Here is a 12,500-nt window from a genome sequence, read left to right on the forward strand (position 1 = left end):
CCAGTGAGATTAACCATGTTTTTGACTGGCATGGGCGAAAATTGAAATGGGCAAAATTTTTGAGATGGAAAATAAATCAAGCTATTAAACTTTCTCAAGTAGAAAATAAGCAAACTTCATTTGTGAAGTAAACAACACTTATTATTCAAACAAGAAGAAATGAGGATCTGTTTTCCAATTCTATACGCTCGAAGCCAAAAAAAGAATTGGCCTATCACTTGCATACCACTATTTTTACAGAAAGAAGCTATAAGAAGCTCTAATTGTCAATATAGCAAAGGCCCTACTTACTTGAAAAGACAAAAATAAAACTTATGAAGCAAAGAGTTTTTATCTTGGAATACTAATGAAATAAAAATATCAAAAACGAAATACCACAAGATGGCGTAATGGAAAAAAAATGCGTTGGCAGAAAAGACTTCTTAAGCTTGCAATATTAATTTAACAAAAAGCAAAAAAACCAAAAGTTCTTGGGATTTTAGAGGCGTCAGAGTTACACGCAATCATATGTCAAGGTCGTGATCACTTCATGCCGTTCATGCGCAAATTTAAACCTAATTACTGAGAGAAAAGTCAGTGATTCCTGAAAACTCAAAAATTTTCAAATAAGCACTCAAACAACCGTTGTGTCAACTAAAATAGATAGAAAGCAACTGAGACTTTTCAATAAAGATGCCAGATTAAAAATTAGCAAAAACGTTGCAATTTCAGCTAATATTTAATAGTAGGGTGCAGAAGCCATTTTCCTAAATTAAGTAATTCATGTCAGCTCAAAGAATTCATTGCACAATTTATCGAAAGTCCCCATGTAGAGCACAGCAACAGTTGAAATAGCGCATATATATTTAGCAACTGACTGCTAGATATCAGGTACGTATCACAGAAAAAAAAAGGTTTTCTTGATTTTTGCCGTGTGGTCAGAGCGTAATATTGAGGAAAACATCTAACTCAGAAGAACTAAAGATGTTTTACAGTCCTCTGTTACATGCCACAAACTCAGAAAACTATTGAGTTTACTACAAAAATTCGTACGCCATAACTGCTGTTGATTATTAAGAAATTTATTGACGCTGCATATGTGATAAATATAAAATGAGATTAAAAATGAATTTACATGCGGAATGAAAAAATATATAAAAATTTAATATCATATGACAGTGATTTTTACAATACGAGTTGCTGCAAAAGTACAAAACTGTTTTATTGAAAAATATCGAGAAAATAAGACAAGAAAACAACAAATTTCCAAAGGTTGACAAAAGTTTTGTTTTTAAAAAAATAATTTATAATAATTTTAATAGAACAGTTTACTATTACACAACCGTTAGACATTTCCTATGGGTTTAAAGTCAACTGAATTGTGTAAATTGTTTCCTATTTAAAACCAAAGCATATATTGACAGAAAATCATCAAGGCATTCGAATATCAACAACTGAAGAGATTGTTATTAAAGATGTTAGAGAATCAATCAACTCTCAGTATTTAACGTTAAAAATAAATTCTTAAGACAGAATATATCTTTTCTATTTAGATTTAAGCCCAAACAACAACCCAACAGTTGAAGAAAAAGTCAAACATTAGGCACTTCAATAACAGCAGAACCGGAAAAATCAAGAATCTTCAAAAAACAAAAAATTTAAAATTGATTGAATTTGTAACCACCATTTGAAATTTGCTTGCGGTTGAACTATTGTTTTCTAGAGAAACCATGCGAGTTGTCACTATTGATATTAAAGATAAGACTACCGAGAGATCAACAGATATAGCTAAAAGTCAAAACTTAATGGAGGCATATTTTCCCATTGCCATAAAGTCCATGAGTCATTAAAACAATACGTTCTCAGACCAAAACCAGCTGATCAACAAAAAAAGCAAAAACAGAAATTGAATTTAAGCACCAGAAGAAGAATTTCTCTTAAAACCGAACTTTTGAGTAAACAGAAATATCTTGCCTCACCTCAAACGGAGACTGTAAAAAATTATGTCTTTGAAATTCCTTTTTTTGCTTCTTTCTTTTACTGTTCCAGTGTGATTAATTTACCCATTCCAGCCTAACTGTTAACTGTAATAGAAGTAAGAAAAGTCGAAAATTGTGACCAAATCTTAAAAACGACAGCACCCAAAATTTATCCAATTTGCTGGGTTTTTTTGACAGCCAGTTTGTGTTCAATATTAACCTCCTTATTGTTTTGACGATATTCTGTTTAAGTATTTTTCCAAAATAATGTCAATTCTCATTTTAGCTACAGTATCTGTTTTGGTGATAGTTTCTTAAAAGAAAAGGGTAAATTATCAAAAAGTTTGCTAACAATTAGCAAAAAGTTAACCCGAAAGATTAGACAAACCTGTCTTATCGCAAGAAAAGTGAAGCATTATTGTCATTGAGCTCAAAATTAAATAAATTTGATTAAAAATTGCACAAAAGTATTGAACATTACCCAACATCCCTAACACTCCAATAACTCCAACAACTGCTCGAAATAGGTGAAATTTTATTTAAAAGCCTTTTATTTACATATTGGAAGCTTTACGGATTTTTTAATGGTATCTCTCACAACTCTGTACTATAGTTAAAACGATCGGCCAAAATTGACGAAGTGTGGAAGGAACAGTATTAAGTTATGCTGAGTAACAAAACTGAGATTCGAAAAGGAATGGACTCTGACTGAGTTTTGAATTCGTTTGTACCCAAATTAAGTCTCATTTATAGAAGACTCATCTTCATTCCGCACATGCTCCAATGTCATACGTTTGGATTTTTGACAAGAAATTTGAAAAACGTTTTGTTCTGGAATCTTTTGTGCTGGACATTTATTTAAAGACGGTCGTCATTTTTTATCAGTTGCAAAAATAATAAAAGCATAACTGTCAAACGATACTCTTCGTTTACTCAACCATTCAATGATCCAGCCCAATAACAGGTCGAAACTGACCGGACCAAATACTTATATTATTTGCACTTGTGCATTGAGTACATTACAATTGCTTTTTCACACTCGTTATTATTTGTTTGAATTGGTCTATCAACCTCTGCCCCATTTTAGTCAATTACAAATGTTATCTAATCAATCCAATTGAGATTAACTTTTGAATTTAATTATTTTTGAGAGTTAAATAAATTAGTAGAATCAAAAAGTTAATGAGTTCTTAAGTTTAGCACAGGGTACTTACAAAGCACTTAGATACACAACTAACTACTAGCTTACCGGATCTGAGTACCATAAATTTTAAGTTTTGTAACTTACAATTTTTATAAGGCTTTTCTAAGACCACAGTTCTCATCATGGCACTATTAGCCATTTAATGAAAAAATTCAAAGTGTAATTCCGAACTTAGTTTGAACAGAATTAACTTCCTGTTTTTGCCAAGGACATTATGATTTTTGTGTCTAATTCAGAATTAAACCGAATTATTTCAAAAAAAATATTGTTTATTATTCAAGCACATGAAAAAATTGCTAGTTATCAAAAATTTTTTCGTTTCAGTTCACAATTACAGTTCTCATTCAAACTGACACATTCCAACAAGTACATTGGCATGTGAGTTATAGTACACTATCATGTAGTAAACTGACATGTAGTACATTAACATGAATAACACTACAATTCTTGTTTTGTTTTCCAATATAACAATCCGAATCGAAACAAGTCCTACGACTTGGCAGGGAACATTTTCCACCATAACGCTTTAACTCATATGAACTGAAGACTTCATTGGCTTTCCTTGTCATGAATGTGACATTTTTCCAACATCAACACAGATTTTCTTGAAATTGAATGAAAATTTTCAGATTGTATAAATGACTCTAGAGCGAATCTGATGCAGATGGTTTATATTACATAATTAAAAAATTCCTAAAACACATACAAAAATGCACAATTACACAAACAAACACATACACACACATACACACACACATATATATATATATATATATATATATATATATATATATATATATATATAACATATATATATATATATATATATGAAATGTATATATAAATATAAATATATATGATATATATATATATATATATACCAAGTCAAAGCAGCTCTAGACTAAAATGATAATTTCCTCAACATGCAACAGTGTTTAATTTGTTTTAATAGGTCTATATCATCCATAGTATAGAAACTTCTCAATCAGGATGTAAGGCATATTTTTTGAACTGGAAGACTAGAATACTAATCGAAGTGTTCAGTCACAAGATATTGTTTTGTTAACAACGAAGATACTGTTTGCAGAAAAATAAACTGGATCAAATTGCTTCAATTTTATGCTGATTCGAGTTCTTAAATTGTTGCTTCTTTGTTTCAAAAATCTAATTATAACTATAGGTAAATGAGTGAATATTTTTCAAGAAGTCTCCAGTTTCTCTCAACAATGGTACTTTTTTAGTATTATAAATTAATTTGGTAAATGAGAAGCACTAATTTGAAAACAAATACTCTTTTCAGTTCAACCTGCGCAAAAGACGACTGCAACAATGCAATAAAAAAAATAAGATGAAAAAACATTTTTTCTAAACGTTTTTATTTATTGTTGCACTTTAGTTGATGACTGAAAAAAGTCTGCAACCGAGTCTCGGTAAAAAAAGGAACGTCTGAATTACCGAAATTTTGCATTAAATATTAAATTTTTTAATGTGTAAAGTTTTATTTATCTATCCTCGGTTCATTAAAATGCCTACTTACCTCAAAATGACGATGGCAACTGTTCCTGGTTATTCAAAAAAACATCAAGGTTTCAGGAAAACAGCATAATCGACCTTTCCCAAGAACAGCGTTTTAACTAAATTTGCTATACTGAAAGCGAATTTTCAGTCATTGATATAACATATAATTATTGTTGACCCCCTCTTCCCCCCTTAAATATCTCTTTTCATTATGATTATGCCACCCCCTTTACAATATATGTATTGTTACTACTCTATTTACAAGGATTGAGATTGCAATTTTTTTCTTTTTCCAATACTCTTCCCCAAATATAACACGTCCTCAGGGCTGACAATGAAAATTTTCGTATATTATATATATATATATATATAAACTTATTAATATGTTTATATATATATATATATATATATATATATATATAAATGTGTGTGTGTGTGTGTTTTAAGATCATTCAATTATATAATATAAATAATCTGCGTCAGATTCACTTTAGAGTCTTTTATACAATCTGGAGATTCTGATCCAATTTCTTGAAAATTTGGGTTGACGATGGGAAATTGTCACATCTATGGCGACGGCAGCTATTGAAGTGTCGGGTTCTGATGGGTCAGTGGGGTACAAAGTAAAATATTAGGGCACAAAGCTTACAACTCGTTTCGATTCGGGTAGTTGTATTGGCAAGAAAGAACTGTTCCGTGTACTAAATGTCAATGTATTGCATGTCAGTGTACTATAATACATATTTTAGTGTATTTGTTGTAATGTGTCAAATTGAATGTGAACTGAAACGAAGAAATAGTTGATAACTAGTAATTCTTTCATGTGCTCTTTTAATTTACTATTGTTTTGTGAATTAATTCTGTTTAATTCAAAAACGGACACAAAATTCATAATATTCCTGGCAGAAACGGGATTCTCATTATGTTAAAGCTTAGTTAAAAATTGTACTTTGAATTTTTTACGGAATTTTCTTCCATAAAAAAATTAAATGTAGTTTTTAACTTAGCTTTAACATTATGAACTTCCTTTTTTTGCCAAGGATATTATGAATATTTTGTCTGTTTTTGAACTAAACAGAATTAATATACAAAAAAATATAAATTAAAAAACCACGTGAAAGAGTTACTAGTTATCAACTATTTTTTCGTTACAGCAATACCACGAGGAGTTTGATCATAGAGAAAGACCTTAATGAAATTTTTTTGATACAGTACTTAAATTTTGTGGTACTCAGATCCGGGAAACTAGTATTTATTTACGTAGCTAAGTGCTATATAACTACCTTGCGGTAAAGTGAAGAACTCATTAACGATTTGATTGAATTAATTTAATTAATTCTCAAAATTAATTAAATTCAAAAATAAAGCTCAATTGCATTGATTAGATAACATTGGTATATAATTGGATTATAAAAAACCAAAATCTGCTTACAACTTTTGTTGACAGAATCCGAGGTTTTGGTGAGCGGAATCTGATATCAGCCTATTTGCTGTTCGTGCCAATGTACATAGCATCGACGCCCAATGCTTTTTTGGTATTGTGATCATCACGATATTGTTACTCACATCTCATTTTGAGAAATCTTTTTGTTGCGTATCAGTGGTAGAAAATTTTGGCTAATTTTCCAAGCAGTACTGCTTCATCGGTTTATCTGATTAGATACGTTTGTTTCAGGCCGGGCAGCTATTTGCAGACTTCGACTCTCTGCAAGGTAATATGGATTAATTTTTTTTCAAATGTGGATTTTGATGCAAGCAGCATTAAATTTCCGCCAAAACGGATCGCTCAATACGCAAATAAATTTTTGCTTTTTCTGAGGAACAAATTCCCCAGTAAAAGAAGCAACATCATATCTGTAGGCATCAATATTGAATAAATAGTTTTCCCAGTGAATTCAATAAGTTGTAATCGCTCAATAGGGCTCATCAATCTACTACGTAGCTCTGATAGCTTAGCCAGCAATGTCCACGACAGTAATTAAGGTGACATGTTTTAACATATGAAATGAAGTTTAGCTGACAATAAATATAAAATTCCGCTGCATTTTGTGAAAAAAAAATTAGTGCAGCATCTTAAGTGTGGAGTGATGTTATTATGTGAATCGTTACTTTATCTTATCATTTGTTTTTTTCAGAGGTGACTCTTTTGCCGAACTACACGCCATTCGTCTTTTCAATGTCGCGCTGCTCACTCGACGTCATTTCTGGAAAACCATTCATCAAATTCACAAACCTCACCAGAATTCAAATCTCAGAAAATAACATCACAAAACTGGAATCTTCAGTCTTCTCAAATTTGAAAGATTTAGAATTGCTGAATTTACAAGACAACAACATTGAAGATTTTGACGAGAATGCGTTCGAAGGATTGAGTTTTTTGAAAATTTTGGATGTTTCCGAGAATGAAATCGAGAAGCTTCCCGAGAACATATTCAAAAGTACGGGCAACTTGACCAAGTTGGTTTTAAAGAACAATCGAATAAGTTCTTTGAGTATGGAGACTTTAAAAGGTAAGCGTCATTGCCTTGCTAAAATATCAACTTAATAGAGTGCCGTAATCGATTGCTCAACTTTTGTTGACTGATTCTGAACCTGATATAGCTTTTGATTGGAGCACAGAAAATATTTAAAAATTAGAGTCCATGAATGAAGTAAAAAATACTTTCAACATATAACTCAAAAACTTTTGAGAGAGCATTTGAAAGGATTTTTCATATCTCATTTGGAAACTAAGTTCCAAATTTAAAGCCCTTCAATAATTTTTGGCTCAAAAATTTTCTCAAAAACAAAATACTCAGCTCGCGAGAATCTTTATACGGAATAAACATCAAACTTTTTATTTTCATTTTTAAAATATTAGTAAACAAAAAGTTCTTTGAAAGATTTCCTGGAACAAAGACCTTTGAAACTTTTTTGAAGTGAAATTTATTGCAGGCAGTTAATTTGATTGAAATTATTAATTTGATTGAAATGATTAAATCTTTTACATCGTTCTGAAGTTAATTCAAACATTAAGTATAAGAAAAAACTCTTTTGCTTATATTTGTTCAACTTATGGCCGCTTTGATAAGTTTTGTTTCGAGTGATAATGGAAAGTTTGATTTCCAATTGGCGTTTAGTTGTTTACTGTTGCTTGAAAGTAGTTTTCTTAACGAATGACAATAGCATTGGGCTAAAAAAAACAAAATCTGTCATTGAATCTGATTCAAAAAACATATTATTAACAGGTTTACCTTATATTCAGCGAAAAAAAATTTTATTTCTTTTGCCATATCTTTATCCAAAGATTTATTGTTCCGACCCACTTGTGGGGGAAGAACTATATACTCAAATGGCTTTTTTGGTTCAGCAAATTTCGGCCGATCGATATATTCATCGTAGAAAGTTGAGACTGGTATCATTAAAAACCCCATCCAACGTAGAATAAGGAATTAAAAAGATTTTCTGGATTTTCTTTTTAGAGGGAGTTATCGGGTTTTAAACTTTTGTGAATAAAAGACGGAATTCCGCAGTTTTTATTTGCATGTTCTGTATATATGACCAAATTCCCGCCAATTTCGCCAAAGTTTATTACCATTGTTAACAATAATGTTTTTTGTTTTTACTTTTACGGATAGAGGTGTCCAAATTGGTCTTTTTCGAATTTCTGAATTTTTCAACCAAAATGGCACCAAATACTCTTTTTTATTACACAATATTTAAACATTGCCAAAGTAAAGACGTAACATCTGCAGCCAATATCTTTGCAAACTCAAGAAAAACTATTTGTAATTTTGGTTCCTATAGAAAACTTCAGGAATTAAAATTTTGTTGGTTTTCCGAAAGGTATCTCAAAAGTTCTACAAATTAGAGCCTTTATTTTTGATTTATTGACACGTTTCAGTTTAAAATTGACTTTTTTTGCAAACATTTGGAATAGTTAATTGTTATGTTCGACGCGCAGCAAAATCAGGGCTAGATTAAACTGATCTTATGTTCCTACAATCAAAAGTTTTTGAGATAATATTGGGGCAAAATCTTTTTCAAAGTATTTTTGTCTTTTTGTTATTTTTTTGATAATTTTTGACAAGAATTACTTCTATTCAGGGCACATAATGACATATCTTGTTTACAACAAAATGAGACCAAATGAATGAAAATTATGTCTTCAGAGAAAAACTCATGGTTTTTATGGCCTTGGCAATAAGTTTTCGTAAACTTCAATCAAATATTCTTTGCCTTCATTGTTTTCCTTTGCAGCTTCTTGGCTTCGTTTTATTCGTCAGAAACCCAATTGAATAAATTTGAACAGAAAGATTTGAATTTTTTGCAGCTAATTGTCGTTCTTTCGTTATCGAATTGCATATTGTTGACAACCGAAAGCCTTAACTGTTTTTATGGATCTTTCCGATTTTTCTACTGTTGTCAGTTTATAGTTAACGGTTAAAATGCTTTCCAGTTACTTTTTTAAAGAAAATATTTTTGTACTTCCCAATATTTGTTCTCATTGTTGTCAACGAGTAATCAGTTTCATTGTCGACCGGGTACATCGACTTTCTGTTTCCGTGATCAATATTTTTGCTGTTAGTTTTGTTTTGATTAACGTCTTTAGTGCTTAGAAATATCTCTTCGGAGGATTTTTGTTAGTTTCAAATAATGGTGAATATTTTTGGTTTTGTATTCTTTTTTTCACAAAGACCCTTTACAAAGAATACATAATTGAATTAAAAGAAGAGCCAAGCAAAAATTTAGAGCTTTCATCCAACTTAAAGTTTTTGATGTTTTTTTCTTATAGTTGCAATGGCTTCAAAGCTATTGAAAAAAATATTTTGGAGTTTTGAATTCTGTACGTATTTGATGTCGTTTTGTCGTCTTATTTTTTAGTTTCACTGATTACAATCAAAACTGGCTTCCTTATCAGTTACGTTTTATTCTGTGTTTGTTTTAAATTGAAAGCATATGTTTTTTTTGAATTTTTGCAAAAAATTTCAAGAAAATTAGTTGATTTTACAGCTGTTTTTATGTTTTTCTGCCAAAGTAGCCTTTTCTCAACAGCAACGAGTTGCATCTGTTTAATGTTTCCTTGTCATATCATCAAACTCATAGGTTGGCTCAATTGGCGTTGAAAAAAATTGCAATTGAAGATATTTAAAGTTTTCATTAATTGGTTTCAACGGTTGCGACAACACTCTGTTGTTTTATGTTACTTTTTTATCTTTCTGCCGTTCATTTTGTAGTCGTCTGACATTATGGTTAATGAAAGGTCTAATTTATCTCTTATGAGGCATGGATTGATCTTCCTTATGAGAAGTGTTTTCACGTATTAGTTATAATGATTTGAATTTGGTTGTTTTCATAAAAACGTATTTTTGATTTGCGTCCTGTTTTTTGCTCTCCTTTGTCGAGCTGTTCCCGAGTCTCATTATTGACAGGTCTCATAATAATCCAATGAAGTACAGGTTATTTGATTGGTTCAGGTTCTTTCTAGTTTCATTTTTGTGTTATAAAATGTTCTTTTAAATATAGTCATCGAGTTTTGGTCGTAATTAATGCTTGCTATTATATGCATTAATGTTTAACTTGCCCAGTACTCTCATAAATGGCAACACTTATCGGCCTTCTAATCCAGCATTATTTTTTTCGCGTAGTTGGTTATTGATCAAAATGGGAATTGTTGAACGTTTTTTATCTATTTCTCATTTGGAAGACAATTAAATCAAAAACTAAGATGGTCAGGGTCAAAAAATTTGGTGCGAACGCACAATACCGATCTTTCTTGTTTGAATATATATATATATATATATATATATATATATATATATATATATATATATATATATATATATATATACATAACCAACTTGGAAAAATGCGATTCAATTTTTTGTAAGATTAGGAGCCTTTGGTTTTAACAGTTGAGACACCACATTGTTGTTTAATGTTACTTTTTTATCTTTCTGTCGTTCATTTTGTATTCTTTTGACATTACGGATAATGAAAGGTCCAAAATTTTTTTTATGAGGTATAGATTGATCTTCCTTATGAGCAGAGTGTTTACGTATTAGTTATAATGATTCTGAATGTGGTTGTTTTCAAAAAAACGTATAATTGATTTGCGTTCTGTTTTTTTGTTCTCCTTGGTCGACCAGTTCACGTGTCTCATTATTGACAAATCTCATAATAATCCAATGAAGTACAGGTTATTTGATTGGTTCAGGTTCTATCTAGTTTTATTTTTGTGTTATTAAATGTTCTTTTAAATATAGTCATCGGGTTTTTTTCGTAATAAATGCTTGCTACTATATGCATTATATGTTTGTCTTGTCCAGCACACTCATAAATGGCAAGTCTTATTGGCCTTCTAATCTAGCATTATTTTGTTCGCTTAGTTGTTTATTGATCAAAATGAGAATTGTTGAAAGTTTTTTATCTATTTCTCATTTGGAAGACAATTAAATCAAAATTAAGATGTTCAGGGTCGAAAAATTTTGTGCAAACGCACAATACCGATCTTCCTTGTTTGGAAAAAAATATATGACTGACTTGGAAAAATGCCATTCGATGTTTTGTAAGATTGGGAGCTTTTGGTTTTAACAGTTAGGACACCACATTGTTGTTTAATGTTTTTTTCTATCTTTCTGCCCTTCATTTTGTAGTCTTCTGACACTAATGAAAGGTCCAAGTTTTTTCCTATGAGGTATAGATTGATCTTCCTTATGAGCAGAGTTTTTACGTATTAGTTATTTTGATTCTGAATGTGGTTGTTTTCAAAAAAACGTATATTTGATTTGCGTCCTGTTTTTTTGCCCTCCTTTGTCGACCAGTTCACGTGTCTCATATTTGACAGGTCTCATCTTTAATCCAATGAAGTACCGATTATTTGATTGGTTTTGGTTCTATCTGGTTCCATTTTTGTGTTATTCAATGTTTTTTTAAATATAGTCATCGAGTTTTGGTCGTAATTAATGCCTGCTATTATATGCAATTTATGTTTCTCTTCCAATACTCTCATAATAGGCAAGTCTCATCGGCCTTCTAATCCCGCATTTTTTTGTTCACTTATTTGTTTTGTAGATCAAAATGTGAATTTCTGAAAGTTTTTAATCTATTTCTCATTTGGAAGACAATTAAATCAAAACTGGGATGGGCGGGGTCAGAATATTATGTGCGAACGCACAATACCAATCTTACTTGTTTGGAAAAAAAATAACCGGCTAGGAAAGATGCCATTGAATCTTTTGTATGATTAGGAGAGTAAATTAAGCTTGGTGTAAATAATTCTTTGAAGACGACAACTTCAATTATAATGACCTCGTTTGCATTGATAATCTGTTGAAAAATTGGTTTCCTTTTTGATAGCAAGAAATGTATAAAAAATTGCCTGCAATACTTGATGATCAGTTTTGTTCTATAACTTTAAGATTGTACCTTTTTGGTATTGTAACTTTATGACTTTAGTTTTCACTGTCTATTTTCTTTCGACAATAGCCCAAGATGAAAAAATACAAAAGAATTGAGCGCCGGGTCCTCAAAATAGCTAGAAATATTTTTAAATTAACAAACAAGATGTTTCATTCTAAATTTTAGCGAGGAATACAAAGTTTTCAGCCAAAAGGTTAAATTTCGATGTCAAGATTGCTCGCACAATTTAGATTTAATCTCGTATTTGCAGAAGCAAACAAAAAACTTAGCAATAAAAAACTGAAATTCGGTGTTGTGAATTTGTAATGATGTTTTTTATCTGAAAAAAACCTAAAAAAAACAAAATATTCAATTATTATAGAATTGGTCACAATTAGAGAGATCTGTGCTCATTTGTTGTTTTGTAGTATCCAAAAAAG

At 30.6% G+C, this 12,500-nt stretch overlaps 1 protein-coding gene across 1 annotated transcript in view; it reads left to right on the top strand.

Annotated features, from left to right (window-relative positions):
• LOC142356163 (uncharacterized) overlaps positions 1-7,225 on the top strand; it is a 9,646-nt gene extending 2,421 nt beyond the window's left edge. The window contains exons 2-3 of the mRNA XM_075408124.1: positions 6,356-6,392; positions 6,816-7,225. Of these exons, the coding sequence (XP_075264239.1) occupies positions 6,356-6,392; positions 6,816-7,225 (447 nt within the window). The remainder of the gene's footprint in view (positions 1-6,355; positions 6,393-6,815) is intronic.
• Positions 7,226-12,500: the final 5,275 nt, after the last annotated feature.

Source organism: Convolutriloba macropyga, unplaced genomic scaffold, assembly GCF_964194025.1.
Source record: "Convolutriloba macropyga unplaced genomic scaffold, txConMacr16.3 SCAFFOLD_2415, whole genome shotgun sequence".
NCBI classification, from domain to species: domain Eukaryota; kingdom Metazoa; phylum Xenacoelomorpha; order Acoela; family Convolutidae; genus Convolutriloba; species Convolutriloba macropyga.